This window comes from Protopterus annectens, chromosome 14.part0 (assembly GCF_019279795.1).
Source record: "Protopterus annectens isolate FY-2018-M chromosome 14.part0, PAN1.0, whole genome shotgun sequence".
Lineage (NCBI taxonomy): Eukaryota > Metazoa > Chordata > Ceratodontiformes > Protopteridae > Protopterus > Protopterus annectens.
The window spans coordinates 790989562-791002400 of NC_056748.1; the positions used below are offsets into that span (position 1 = coordinate 790989562).

A 12839-nucleotide genomic window follows, 5' to 3' on the forward strand; every position below is an offset into this window, starting at 1 on the left:
TAGCCCTAGCCACTCCCTCCGTGGCATGGGAGAGGAGCCGCATGGATGTGTTTGTGATCGACTTGAGAGTGACCATTCAGGACGAGAATGTACTCTTGTCCTCGGCCGACATGGATTCTGGGGGTGATCCAGTGTACTCCTTAATCAGGTCCCACTGGAGTCGAATAACATGTGCCATGTAATTCAGAGACCTTACCGAGAAGGTCGCTGAAGAGATCATCCACTTTCCCAAACGGTCCATCATCTGAGAATCCTTATCTGGAGAATGCACCGAGGAACTCTCCTGTGCTTGTTCCTCCTTGGTGGCTGCCGCCACCACCACAGCATCCACAGGGGGACCCTTACTCCAACATACCTTGTCCGAGGGGGGGCTGAGTATTTTGTCGGGACATTTGGGGATCGGCTCCACAGTGTCCGGCTCCTTCCACGCCCTTAGTAATAAGATCTACCAGGGGGTTGGGGGGGGGCACCCAAGAGGTAGATGGGCCTGCATCAAATGCCTCCAGAAACACGGACTCGTCCGAGGAAGGCTTCTGGGCGGACCACACTCCGCTGATGCGTAACATTTCTATGATGTCTCCAAAGGAGACGTCTTCAGGGGGTGATCTGGGGGAACCTTCCCCTTCCTCCAAGTCCGTGTCCTCCGTGAGGGACTCAGGTGAGTCCAAGTGCCTCCTCTTGCACTTCCGCTTGTGAGGCACCTCCTCGGGGGGGGGGGGGGGCTGTCCAAAGAGGCCTCACCAGCCATGTCCTCTTCCTCCAAGGGAACCATCTGGGACGTAAGCGCAGGCTGTCCCTGGGGTCGGACGATGGAGGATAGGCTCAACTGCATGGGAGCGATGGGCTGGTCCGGTTCAAGAACCAGGGGTCTCGAGTCCCTCGAGAGGACCCTCTCTACATCGAATGCCGATGGTGAACTGCTCTCCCTTGGAACCGCGAGCAGTTCCCTCGGCTCCAACGTACGGATTGGTGCCGAAGGCGTCCCGATCGGATCCCAAAGGGTACTGTGACCCGACCTGGACGGAGCCGAAGTTCCACTAGCCCCTCCGGATCAGACGCCCGCCCCATGGCTCCGAGAGCTTGGATCCGACAAGAATCCTGGATCCGACAGACCCGAGGGCATGGTCGGCGTCGAAGACGTAAACGCTGTCGGCGCCAGCCCCACCCCGGCTCCGAAGCTAACTGGATCCGACAGCTCTGAGACCCGAAAGTGGGTCAGAGAAGGAGCAATAGGGGCAAAAAAGGGTGTTGATCTCCCCCTCAGTGGGGGGGGGGGGCACGAGCACTCCCAACTGCATTTGAGCCTGCAAAAATCGACGCATCATCCGATCCATATCTGCGTCTGACAAACTCCTAGTAGACCTACTAGAAGCCACCGAAGGCGGCCAGGAAGGTCGCCTTGATGACCTAGAAGGTGACAGAGTCTCCTCCTCCGGCTCCGGGGAGAAAAGAGGGGAGCAGAGCCGAGACAGGGTAGACTCAGAGACCTTCAAGGGAGAAGCAGCAACTTTAGGTGGTGGAGCCGAGGGAGTAGACTCCGATCGCCTTTTATGGCTCCGGTGTTTCTCTCTTTCTCTCTCCCTGTCTCTCTTATCCTTTTTTCTGCCCTCCCTTTCCTCCTGGGCTAAAGAGGGAGGTTGAGTCCCGGCCAGGGGATCGGGAGTGGCAGGTGGGACAGCCATGGTAACGGCTGGCACCACAGCAGAAGCCGAAGAAGATTCTGGTGGCAGAAGGCCCGCCAAAATCAGCTTGGCCTTTCTGTCTTTTAATGCTCTGGGATTAAAGGCTGCACAAACAGTGCAGCATGTGGAAAGGTGTTCCACATCCAGGCATAACACACACAGAGTGTGGCCATCTGCTGGGGACAGCTTATGACCACACTCGGTGCATTTAGAAAAAATGGCCTTAGGGCCTTCGGCCATTGTAAAGGAAAAAGGAAGAAGCACACGCCTTCAAACACTCTAGTGGGGGAGGGGAACTAGCTGACTAAACAATTAAATAAACTACAGCTAAAGAAACAGGAACCAGTATGATAAACTACCTGAGGTTCACACACACACAAAGGGAAATATAGTGAAAAATAAGAATTCTATTATTAAACTAATCACAAACCAACTCGGAGCTCGTTCTGAGAAGCTATCTTAAGCCGCGGCAAACGAGATCTGGGGGTTATAAGGAGGTAGCAGGGTATTATGGGTATGGGGGAGGAGCTTGGAGCTCAGATCTGTAAGCTTGGAAAGCTGCCGGCTTGGATCCGAATTGGATCCGATACCCACAGGTTGTAGACCAAATGAAGTTAACTACTTCAGATAAGGTATTTTGTTTTATTTTCTATTCTATCATCATCAGCCATTTTCATGAGGGACTAAAACAGCAACAGTATGAAGTACAAGGATACTCCTTTTTTCTTGCTATCTCCATATTTACATTTCTTTAAGACTGAGTTTGCAGATAAACTAGAAGGCATTTCCACATTTTCCAAACTACAATTGTTTCCAATAAGCACACTTACCAAACCAGGACGAGGACTTGGCAGCTCCCCTTCATATTTTGTCCACTTATGAATATCTTCCATATACTCCATATATGGACCTTCAAACACGCTCTGTATATCTGCAAGGCTGTAACGGCAGATGGCCGAAGCTTCCACATTTTTCCTAGTATTTAAAATGTATCTGATCAGTTGCACTATGCATCAGCAACTACTTTATAATGTATACTACCACAGTTGAACAATGTTATGAACTGTTTATCCAGCTGCATGCAGGGATACACATACAAGTAACATAGCGTATTCACTCTTACAAATAGCAATGCAGCTGTTACATTCCTTGCCAAAGTTTTCTTGTCAGTCCCACAAATTCTATAATTCCCTTACCATGTTTTAACTCAACCACTTCTTCATGAAGACTGTTCCATACAGTTACCACCCCCTTTACCAAAAAAAAAATTGCATTTTATCACAGAACGTTCCTCCTCTTATACTATAGTGTACTGCTTTGTTCCTGCTACCCCCAAAACCTCTCTAGTGTTTTATGATTCCCTAACAGCATCTAAAAGTTAAGATCTCTTTTCCCCTCAAGAATGTGCAAATTATGTTTCCTTAACACCTCTTCATAAGAATTTTTTCTCCAGATGCTTTATCATTTTGTTACCATGCTCCATACAACCTCATTCCTCCTACATCTTTGCAGATAAACACGTCATCAAAAACTGCAGAAAATATTTTGTAGTGTTTCACAAGGATGGTTGTTTCCCATGTCCATTAAATGTTACCACTGTTAATTACTTGGATCTGAAGAGATAAGTTATTTGACATGGATTCTTGAAACTATACAGTTTACAGTTATACAAGATCCTGAGGTCTGATGATTTAGACAAAAAAAAATTTTGAAAAGGGGACATTTGGTATGTGTAGTACTTCTAGAAGGCAGGAAGGATATACAAGATTACAAGTATTTAGAAATGATAATGAGTCTCTGCATACACAACAGGTTGCCATGATGGTTATTAGGCTACAAGGGGTTAAAGTCAAAAATGGAATGGTGAGCAAGCAGAAAACATGAATCAGCAAATAGGTGAAATTTAGGAAAAGGCTTTTAGAAAGAATCTGATACTAACAGAGTGTTGGAAGTAGGTGGAGAACTATGATTATTGCAGTTTATGAAAACTTAAATGATGCACTGGACAGACTTCACAAAACTGTACCTGGGAAATGAGCAAAATGTGTTGGTGTATCAGAGTCAAAACATACAGTTAACCTATAATTGTTTTGTTATACTATGCGATGACTTATGAGAAAGAACAAATGTTGCAGCCATCAGTGTGCAGAAAACTTAGAATTGCAGTTCAGACAGTACATGGAGATCATGTTTATTCAGATGCAACATTTTCACAATAACTGTATTACATGGATGCTATTAAAGAGTTGAAAATATGTCAAATGAAACATAGGTTAACCTTTTCTAGAAGGGTTGAAAGTATTTTCAGTGGAAGGAATACTTATTTTTATTACTGAAGAGAAAGCAACACGTAAGTTGTCAGTATATTCATTATGCGAAGTTATGGACATTATATATATATATATATATATATATATATATATATATATATATATATACACACACACACATACATACATACATACACGTGTGTGTAAACATTATACATGTGTGTGAGTGTGTGTGTGTGTGTATATATATATATATATATATATATATATATATATATATATATATATATATATGGGATCCGTACAGATGCTCGACTGCATCTTTCACCGAATCCCAATTTGGTGAGCATACTTGCACGAAAGTGCTGTTCACCGAAGCAGCACTTTCGTGTAAGTATGCTTGTTGTTCCGGTCGTACTGCGGTCCGGTAAGGGAAAATTCCCTTTTCCCCACTGTAGTGTGACCTCGGAGTGAGAATATTAAAAGTAGGGGGATGTGGGGGGCTTACCCCCCACATCGAGGGGTGCAGGGGGGCTTGCCCCCCTGCATTCAAGTTGATTTTGTGTGTGTGTGGTTTTTTTTTTAACATACTTTAACAAAAGCGCTTTTTCGATGAAAGCACTTTCGTTAAAGTGTGTTCAGTGGTAATGGATTCAGGCTTTTGAACATCCGTTCAAAAGTCCTAGCTCTATATATATATATATATATATATATATATATATATATATATATGTATATATATATATATATATATATATATATATATGTATATATATATATATATATATATATATATATATAGATATATATATATATATATATACACACACACATATATATATATACACACACATATATATATATATATATATATATATATATATATATATATATATATGGGAAACAAGTACAGAAAAGAGTAAAATCGCAAGAAGGGAAGACATCTCTGACAGTATCAGCAAGAAACTACGATCCCTCATAAAAAAAATCCACGGCAAGTTTCGAAAGAAAAATTGTCATGAACTCCAAAGATAACCACAAGGCATTCTTTAGCTATGTCAAGACTCTAAGTGGCAAAGCTCAGATCTGCTCTGAGTTAGTACAGAATGGTACAAAATACACTGAACCGACCAACATTGCCAACATCCTGGCAGACAGGTTCAGCGCAAACTTCACCCCCCCCTCACCCCCAAAAGGGCCCATAACCATACCAGAAGCATGTAGAGCTCCTGAAATCACAGACACTCAGGTTGAAACATCCCTCTCCAAAGCCAAAAACACAGCATCAATGGGACCGGATGGTGTCCCAGGCTGTGTTCTACACGAGCTCGAAGACAAATGAACCCCTCACCTAAACACACTGTTCACACTCAGCCTCTCCACATGTTAAGTACCCATAGAGTGGTGCACAGCAACGGTTATTCTACTCCACAAAGGTGGAGCCACAACAGACCCCGGGAACTACAGACCTATAAGCCTGACTAGTTTGGTCTGCAAGGCTATGGAGCGCATCATCATGGAACTCATTAACAGAGACACTGGGAACCTCCAAACACTGGACCCTACCCAGTTTGGCTTTGTTAAGGGCAGATCATGCCTCCTAAACTTGGTGGACTTCTTTGAGACGGTTACCAAGGCTATAGACGAGAGAAAGGTGGTACACACAGCCTATCTAGACCTCGCAAAGGCCTATGACACCATTCCCCATTTTGGTATTATAGACAAGCTCACCAGCCTGAACATAAACCCCCACGTCACAAGATGGGTTGCCAACTTGCTCATGGACAGAACCCACATGGTAAGAGTTGCGGGAGCTAGGTCTGACTCTAAACCGGTTACAAGTGGCGTTCCCCAGGGCTCAGTGCTAGGACCCCTCCTGTTCGGTATATTCTTCTCAGAGGTACAGGCAAGTACAGGAGGACTACGGCTGATCAAGTTTGCAGAAGACTGCAAACTAGGGGCTATAGATGACTCTCCGGCTGACACAGACATCCTCCAAAAGGGTCTCACTGAGATGGATACCTGGTGTCAAAATCAAGGCCTCAAGCTAAATGTCAAAAAGTGCATAGTTATCCTCTTTGGAAAAAAACAAAGTACCAACAAACTATCACATAGGTGTTAGTCCCCTAAATACGGAAGACGTAATAAGGGATCTGGGGACCCAAGTAGATAGTAAACTCTCCTTTGATAATCACACTGCCAAAGTGGTTAGAAAATCCTTCTACGTGGCCCACCTTATCACAAAAGGGTTCGCATGCAGATCAAAAGAGGTCATTGTGCCCCTCTACTCATCGCTCATCAGACCCATCATAGAGTACAACGCCCCATTTGGGATGTATCTTACAAAACACCTGTAACAGCTGGAAAGACCACAGAAGTACCTCACCAAGAGGATCACTGACCTCAAACAGATGCTCTATGCAGCTCGACTGAAGAAACTCCAGCTGTACTTGGTTGCATACCACCTACTCAGAGGTGATCTCTGCCTGACATACAAGACCATGTCCAACCCAGAACTGATGGACATGCTCCACCTAAAGAAAAGCTTATCCCCTCGAGCCACACGCTCTAGGGATCTAAACCTCACCACAACAATAAATAGGACATGCTGGACAGACAGATTCCTGTCACAGAGACTTCCCATGCTTTGGAACAAGATTCCAATCCACATTAGGCAGAGCTCCTTGCTAACACTCTTCAAGTGAAACCTTGACGAGTGGATGGGAAACAGAAAGTTTACCCCGGGGATCACTTCAGTGGTTCTGCTGGACAGAGGTACAGGGGAACTAATCTAAGGGGGTAGCGAAAGCTAACACATTCTGGCTAGGCTTATAAATGCCTTCGGGCAGATAGCCTAGTACCTACCTATGAACCTATATATATATATATATATATATATATATATATATATATATATATATATATAAATATAAATATATATATATATATATATATATATATATATATATATACATATGCGTGTGTGTATGCATGTATGTATATGTGTGCATATATATATATATATATATATATATATATATATATATATATATATATATATATATATATTGAGGGCGAGAGACAAATTGCGAGTTTTGTGGAAATGGAAGAAGGCAGCATGAGTTGGGTAGAAAATGGAGAGTGCTTTTATGCAGAGCAGTAGCTGAGCAATGGTACAGCACATTTCATATCTCTGTTTTACTGTGAACTACTTAAATATTGTTACTTAAAGCATGCTACAGGAGACTGATCATTGTTGACCTGTGATTTGTTTATATTAAGCTGTGAGCTACAGTTCTCATGGAAGTAGAAAAATTGACTGTTAATAGAATTACTAAAACCGATGTGAACAGTAATTAAGCGGAAGCCTCCCCCAACACACATACTTTTTTTGCTCACTTCTTAAAATACATTTGATGTATTTTACTCAACGATTATTGTAATAGGCAAGTGTCATTTGGTTCACAGGAACAGTTCCTTTGATACGGAATATCAACAAAGGGCTAAAAATGAGGATGTTCCCATTTTGTTTTAAAATGGGACCATAGAAATAACCAATAGCTGGAAAATAAGACAACCTGCATAAGTTATGTATTTCCTTCTTGTTCAATTGACGGCTAATGTGACCTCCAGCTTAAACTCTAAATCCATTACACTACTACAGCAGGATATGGAAACATGATGTAATTAGTTGTTTCAACTACTGGAAATGTCAAGTTTTAATAAACAGTTATCTAAATCTGTTTTAACTAGATTTCTAGTAGAGTGCTTAGTAACGCATTCTTAAATACTGAGAAGTTGCTGCTGTCCATCTATTATCTGGACAATAATGGAGTATGAGTAAGGGTATTTAACTGAAGCTATATATTTAGTTCAAAAGTATGGAGCAATAAATATTAAAAAGATTTTAATGTGGCACTGTCATTAAGTAATACAGTCGCTTCATCAGGAAACAGTTAATCTGCCATAGTATTCTTACATGATATGGAAAATACTTTATAATTACTGTGATCAACTTAGAAAGATTTATGTTCTAACACAAAATATTCTAAGCTGGTTTAATTGTAGTGTTTAGAACTAAAATTTTGCAGAAACCGTGTCATGCCAAGACAGTTAAAATTCTCACAGAAAGTCAAAGAATCTGTACAGTGAAACAGATGGGAGTCCCACCATCTCTACAGCGAAATGACAGCCTATCGGATTTCCTACTATCTTTTTTACTGGAAGTATCCAACCTAATTTGCCAGTAACTGTTCATAAAACACAAAATGTTTCTCTAGGATTTTCAGGATGAGGTAAAAGGATAACAAGATCCTTTGATCTAGTGTAAAGTCATACATGATCTTAAGCATAAAAGGAGGACTGGTAGACAAAGTTAATGTGTCATTACAAAAACGCATGTAGGGGGAGAAAACATTAAGGTCTGTAACTCTTAACACTTTCCTATTTAAAGTAACTCCATCAAGACAACTGTCTTCCAGTACATGACATTTTAAGGGAGCTGAAGACCAGTTAAAAAGGAGACTTAATTTTTTTTCCTAGCACGAATTTCAAATCTCAACAGAAAAGCTCCACTTTCCTAGTGGGTTGGTCACAGATGTGACACACCTTCAAGGAAGGACTTATTAACTAGAAGCCACAGTAGCTACCAGAGAATGTATACAAACGAAAAGCAATGAACTTCAGTGGAACAGCAGAACAGGCCTAGACTAACCAAATGAAAAGGGCAGGAATACTCACCAGCAATATGGAAAGGTATTTATGAAAGCTCTAATCAGAAAATCATTTATACTTAAGCAAGTGATTAGATAAGCAATACTTCCTGGTAGCAGAATTCCTGGTTACCCGAAGGATCACAGCAATCTCCAAGGAAAACAAAACCTTGTCTGGAAACGGTCTCGACCCATATGTGGTCAGATGAAGAGTGCCTAGGGAAGAAAAAGTAACCCACATTTCTTTTTAAAAAAGATGATCCCCTTTTAGTGGCAACTATAAGGATTAGATTATAGTTTCTGAGTAGGGGGAATCATGTTTGCCATGTTCGCTGAAGAGCTTCTACAATTAGTTTACCCTTCTCCTGTTTTTGCTTTTAGTAGTTCTCTGACTAAAAGGAATTGGATTAAATGGGTAAAGTGATTCCCTTAGAGTATCCAACATCCTTGAGAAAAAGAAGTTATGTCTTACCATAACGTTCCATCTGTATTGTTGATACTAGTTCAGTCATTATGCATGGGTATTGTTTCCGAGCTCGGAACTGAGCCGACCATTTTCCAAGCTCGTATCAGCTTCAAACTCTCGAGCTAAATTCTTACCCACAACCCCCCTCTCCCTGTTACCTCAGATTGAGTTTGCAAGTCAAAGAATGTAGAGGCTACCTCTGGTCAAATAACCTAAGAGAACCGGATGGTGAGATCCACTAGAAACCACAGGAGGGGGAAGGAGGGAGGGTCGTAATGACTGAACGAGGATCAACAATACAGATGGAACTTTATGTTAAGACATAACTTTATCTGATATTGTCAATCCTCGTTCATTCCTTACACAAGGGACAGAGTCCCCAGCTACCTCTATTCCTGGGAGGCTCTCACGGAAGGACATTCCTGAGCACCATAGAACCGAAAGATGCTCTTCCCCTGGAGGCCAAATCCAATTTGTAATGATTGATGAAGGTATGAGGCGTAGTCCAAGATGCAGCTGCACACATCATGTAAAGAAGCTCTGGCATGGAAGGCAGCAGAAGCTGCCACCGACCTTGTTTAATGAGCTTTCATGGTAGTAGGCAATGGGATATTACGTTGTGTATAAATAAAGGTCACACAGTCCTTCAACCATCTAGCTAATGTGACCTTAGCAACAGCAGATCCTAATCTAGGTCCAGAAAAGGCCAAAAATAACTGGTCAGATTTACAAAAGGGTTTAGTCCTGTTTAAGTAAAAATAGATTTGCCTGTGTATATCTAGGGTATGTAAGCAATACTCTCCTCTGTTTGAATGATTGGGAAAGAAAACCGGCAATTCAATGGCTTGATTAATGGACATTTCAGAGATCACCTTAGGCAGAAATGACGGATTAGTTCTTAAAGACACTCTATCTCTATGAAAAATCAAGTATGGACTCTTGATACATAAAGCTTGAAGCTCTGGCAGAAGTAATGGCGACAAAAAACAAGGTTTTCCATGACAAATATTTGAGGTCGCAAGAAGAGGCTGGTTCGAAAGGTGACATTGTCAGAGCTTGTAGAACTAATGATAAATCCCATGGTTGAATAGGTTCTCTAAAAGGTGGTTTCAGATGATTCACAGCTTTTATAAAGGTCTTGCACAATTTATGGGACATAAGAGAGGAATCTTGGACACCCTCATGAAAATTAGAAATTGCAGCCAAATGAACTCTAATGGTAGAGGCCGATAGACCCAATTGAAACAGGTCTGCCAGATAGTCTAGTAATATCGACACTGGTGCTGAAAAAGGGTCTACTTGTTTATCTTTCAGCCAACAGGTAAATCTTTTCCACTTGCTCAGATAAGTAATTCTAGTGGAAGACTTATGAGAAGCAATGAGGATATCACGTACTGGTAAAGAAAGATCATTCTGCCTGGCAATCAAGGGAATTGGAGTAGCCAAGCCGTGAGCTTTAGGCTGTTCAACTTGGGATGAATCGGGTTATGTGGATGTGAGATCAACTCCGGGGTTGGATGGAGAATCCATCGATCTAGTAGGTGAGGCCAAAGGAAGGGGAACCAAATCTGTCGAGGCCAATATGGTCTTATGAGGATCACCTTGATCTTCACCCTTCAGGCTTTCTTCAGAAACTGGGGAATGAGGGGAAAGGGTGGAAATGCGTAAAGAACACCCGAGGTCCAATCGTGGACTAGAGCGTCCCTAGGTGACCATCCCGGTGAGGGAATCAGGGCAAAGTAGTTGCTGCATTTGTAGTTGGTCGGGGATGCAAAGAGGTCACAGCAAGGACGGCCCCAGCGGTGGAAGATCTCTGCCACTATCAAGGGATTCAGAGACCACTACTGAGTTTGAAGAATGCACCTGCTGAGTCTGTCTGCTATCATGTTGGAACTCCCGGGAATGTGCGTTGCTAGAAGAAAATGGTTGGTAGCCATTGCCCATTGCCATATCCTCATGGCCTCTTGACAAAGGGAGTAAGATTTGGTTCCACCTTGCTTGTTGAGGTACCAGACCACTGCCATGTTGTCTGACTGAATCGCTATTGTCCCTGACAGCAGCAGAGGATGGAATGCTTGCAATGCCAGAAGCACCGCCCTCAGCTCTAGGACATTTATATGCAGATGGGCCTCCAGTACGGACCAAGTGTCTTGGACTGTCTGTCCCTGACATAGCCCCCCCACGCCATCAGGGAGGCATCCGTGGTCACTGTGGCCTTGGGTTGCTGGGGGGAGAAGGGGCGAGACCATTGTGAGAGATTATGTGTCATCCACCAATTTAAATCCTATTTGCACCTGTGAGTTACTCGAATCATGGCTGAAAGAGGATGCTGAAAAGGATACCATTGGGTGAGCAGTAGCCATTGTAGAAGCCTCATGTGAAACCTGGCCAGGGGAGCAATGGTGATGGAGGCTGCCATGGAACCCAACAGCTGTAGAACCGAGTGAGCTGTGGATTTTTCCTTTGAAAGGATTGGAATTAGTTGTTGCTTTATCCTTATAATTCTGTGCTCTGGAATAACAGCTCTTTAGTTTTTTGTGTCCAAGATAACCCCTATGAATTCTGTCGACTGAGATGGGGTGAGATTGGATTTCTGCCAGTTTATGGTTATGCCTAGCCTTTGAGCAGCGAGGAGAGAGTATGCCAGGGCTTTTTCCAGTAGATGTCTGGTGGGGGTGGAAATGAGCCAGCCGTCTAGGTATGGAAACACCTGGAATCCTTGAAGTCGCAAGTGAGCTGTGACAACTGCCATGCACTTTGTGAATGCTCTGGGGGCTGTAGAGAGTCCAAAGGGCAGTACTCTGAACTGGTAGTGACTGGTTCCCGCACAGAAGCGCAGAAATCTTCTTGATGGCCTGCCCACCTTTATGTGATAGTATGCATCTTGAAGATCTACAGACCACATCCAATCATCTTTTTCCAAAAGCGGGAGGACAGACTGTATTGTGACCATCCGGAATTTTTGTACTCTCACAAACTGGTTCAATACACTGAGATCCAAAATTGGTCTCCAGTCCCCGTTTTTCTTTGGCACCAAAAATAGTCTTGAGTAGAATCCGGATCCTATCTGGTCTGGAGGGACTATATGGATGACTCTTTTTCTTAGCAGCTTTTCTATCTCTAGTGCTGCTTCTTCCCTTTGACTGGGTGGAACGTCGAGAAGATTGTTTGAAGAGACGAAACAAAGATCGAAGGGGATATGATAACCTCTGGTTATGATCCTTTGTACCCAAGGATCGGTGGTGATGGTTAGCCAGGCAGAAGGGTACAAGGAGAAATGTCCCCCAACCACCTCCAGAGGAAAGGAGTTGGGCCGCTCTTCAGGAGCGCTGGTAGGATTGACCAGGGAAAGAATCCCTGGAACCCTGAACACAGGTTCCTCAAAGGTCAGACTACAGGACTGACAGTCACCTCTCTGTTTCAGGATTTCGAGGATATCGCCAAAGGATACCTCAGAGGGTGACCAAGGGGATCCTTCCCCCTCATCAAAATCTGTGTCTTCAGTGAGGGACTCCTCTGTGGAGTCCATGTGCTTCCTCTTACACGAACTTTTCCGGAGGACCTCCTCAGCAGGAGAAGCTGGGGAAGACAACGGAAAGGGGGATTCCTGAGGGAATATGTCCTGCGGCCCTTGCACCCGGTGTCCGATAGATGCGACTTGTGAAACCAGTGTACCAGAGGAGGGCAGAGGTATAGACAGTCCAGTACC

General features: G+C 43.2%; 1 protein-coding gene across 2 annotated transcripts in view; it reads right to left on the reverse strand.

The window, feature by feature from the left end:
- SEMA4G (semaphorin 4G) overlaps nucleotides 1-12839 on the reverse strand; it is a 1755375-nt gene that overhangs the window by 410368 nt on the left and 1332168 nt on the right. For both annotated transcript variants that reach the window (XM_044056541.1, XR_006362793.1), the window contains exon 10: nucleotides 2513-2657. In XM_044056541.1, the coding sequence (XP_043912476.1) occupies nucleotides 2513-2657 (145 nt within the window). The remainder of the gene's footprint in view (nucleotides 1-2512; nucleotides 2658-12839) is intronic.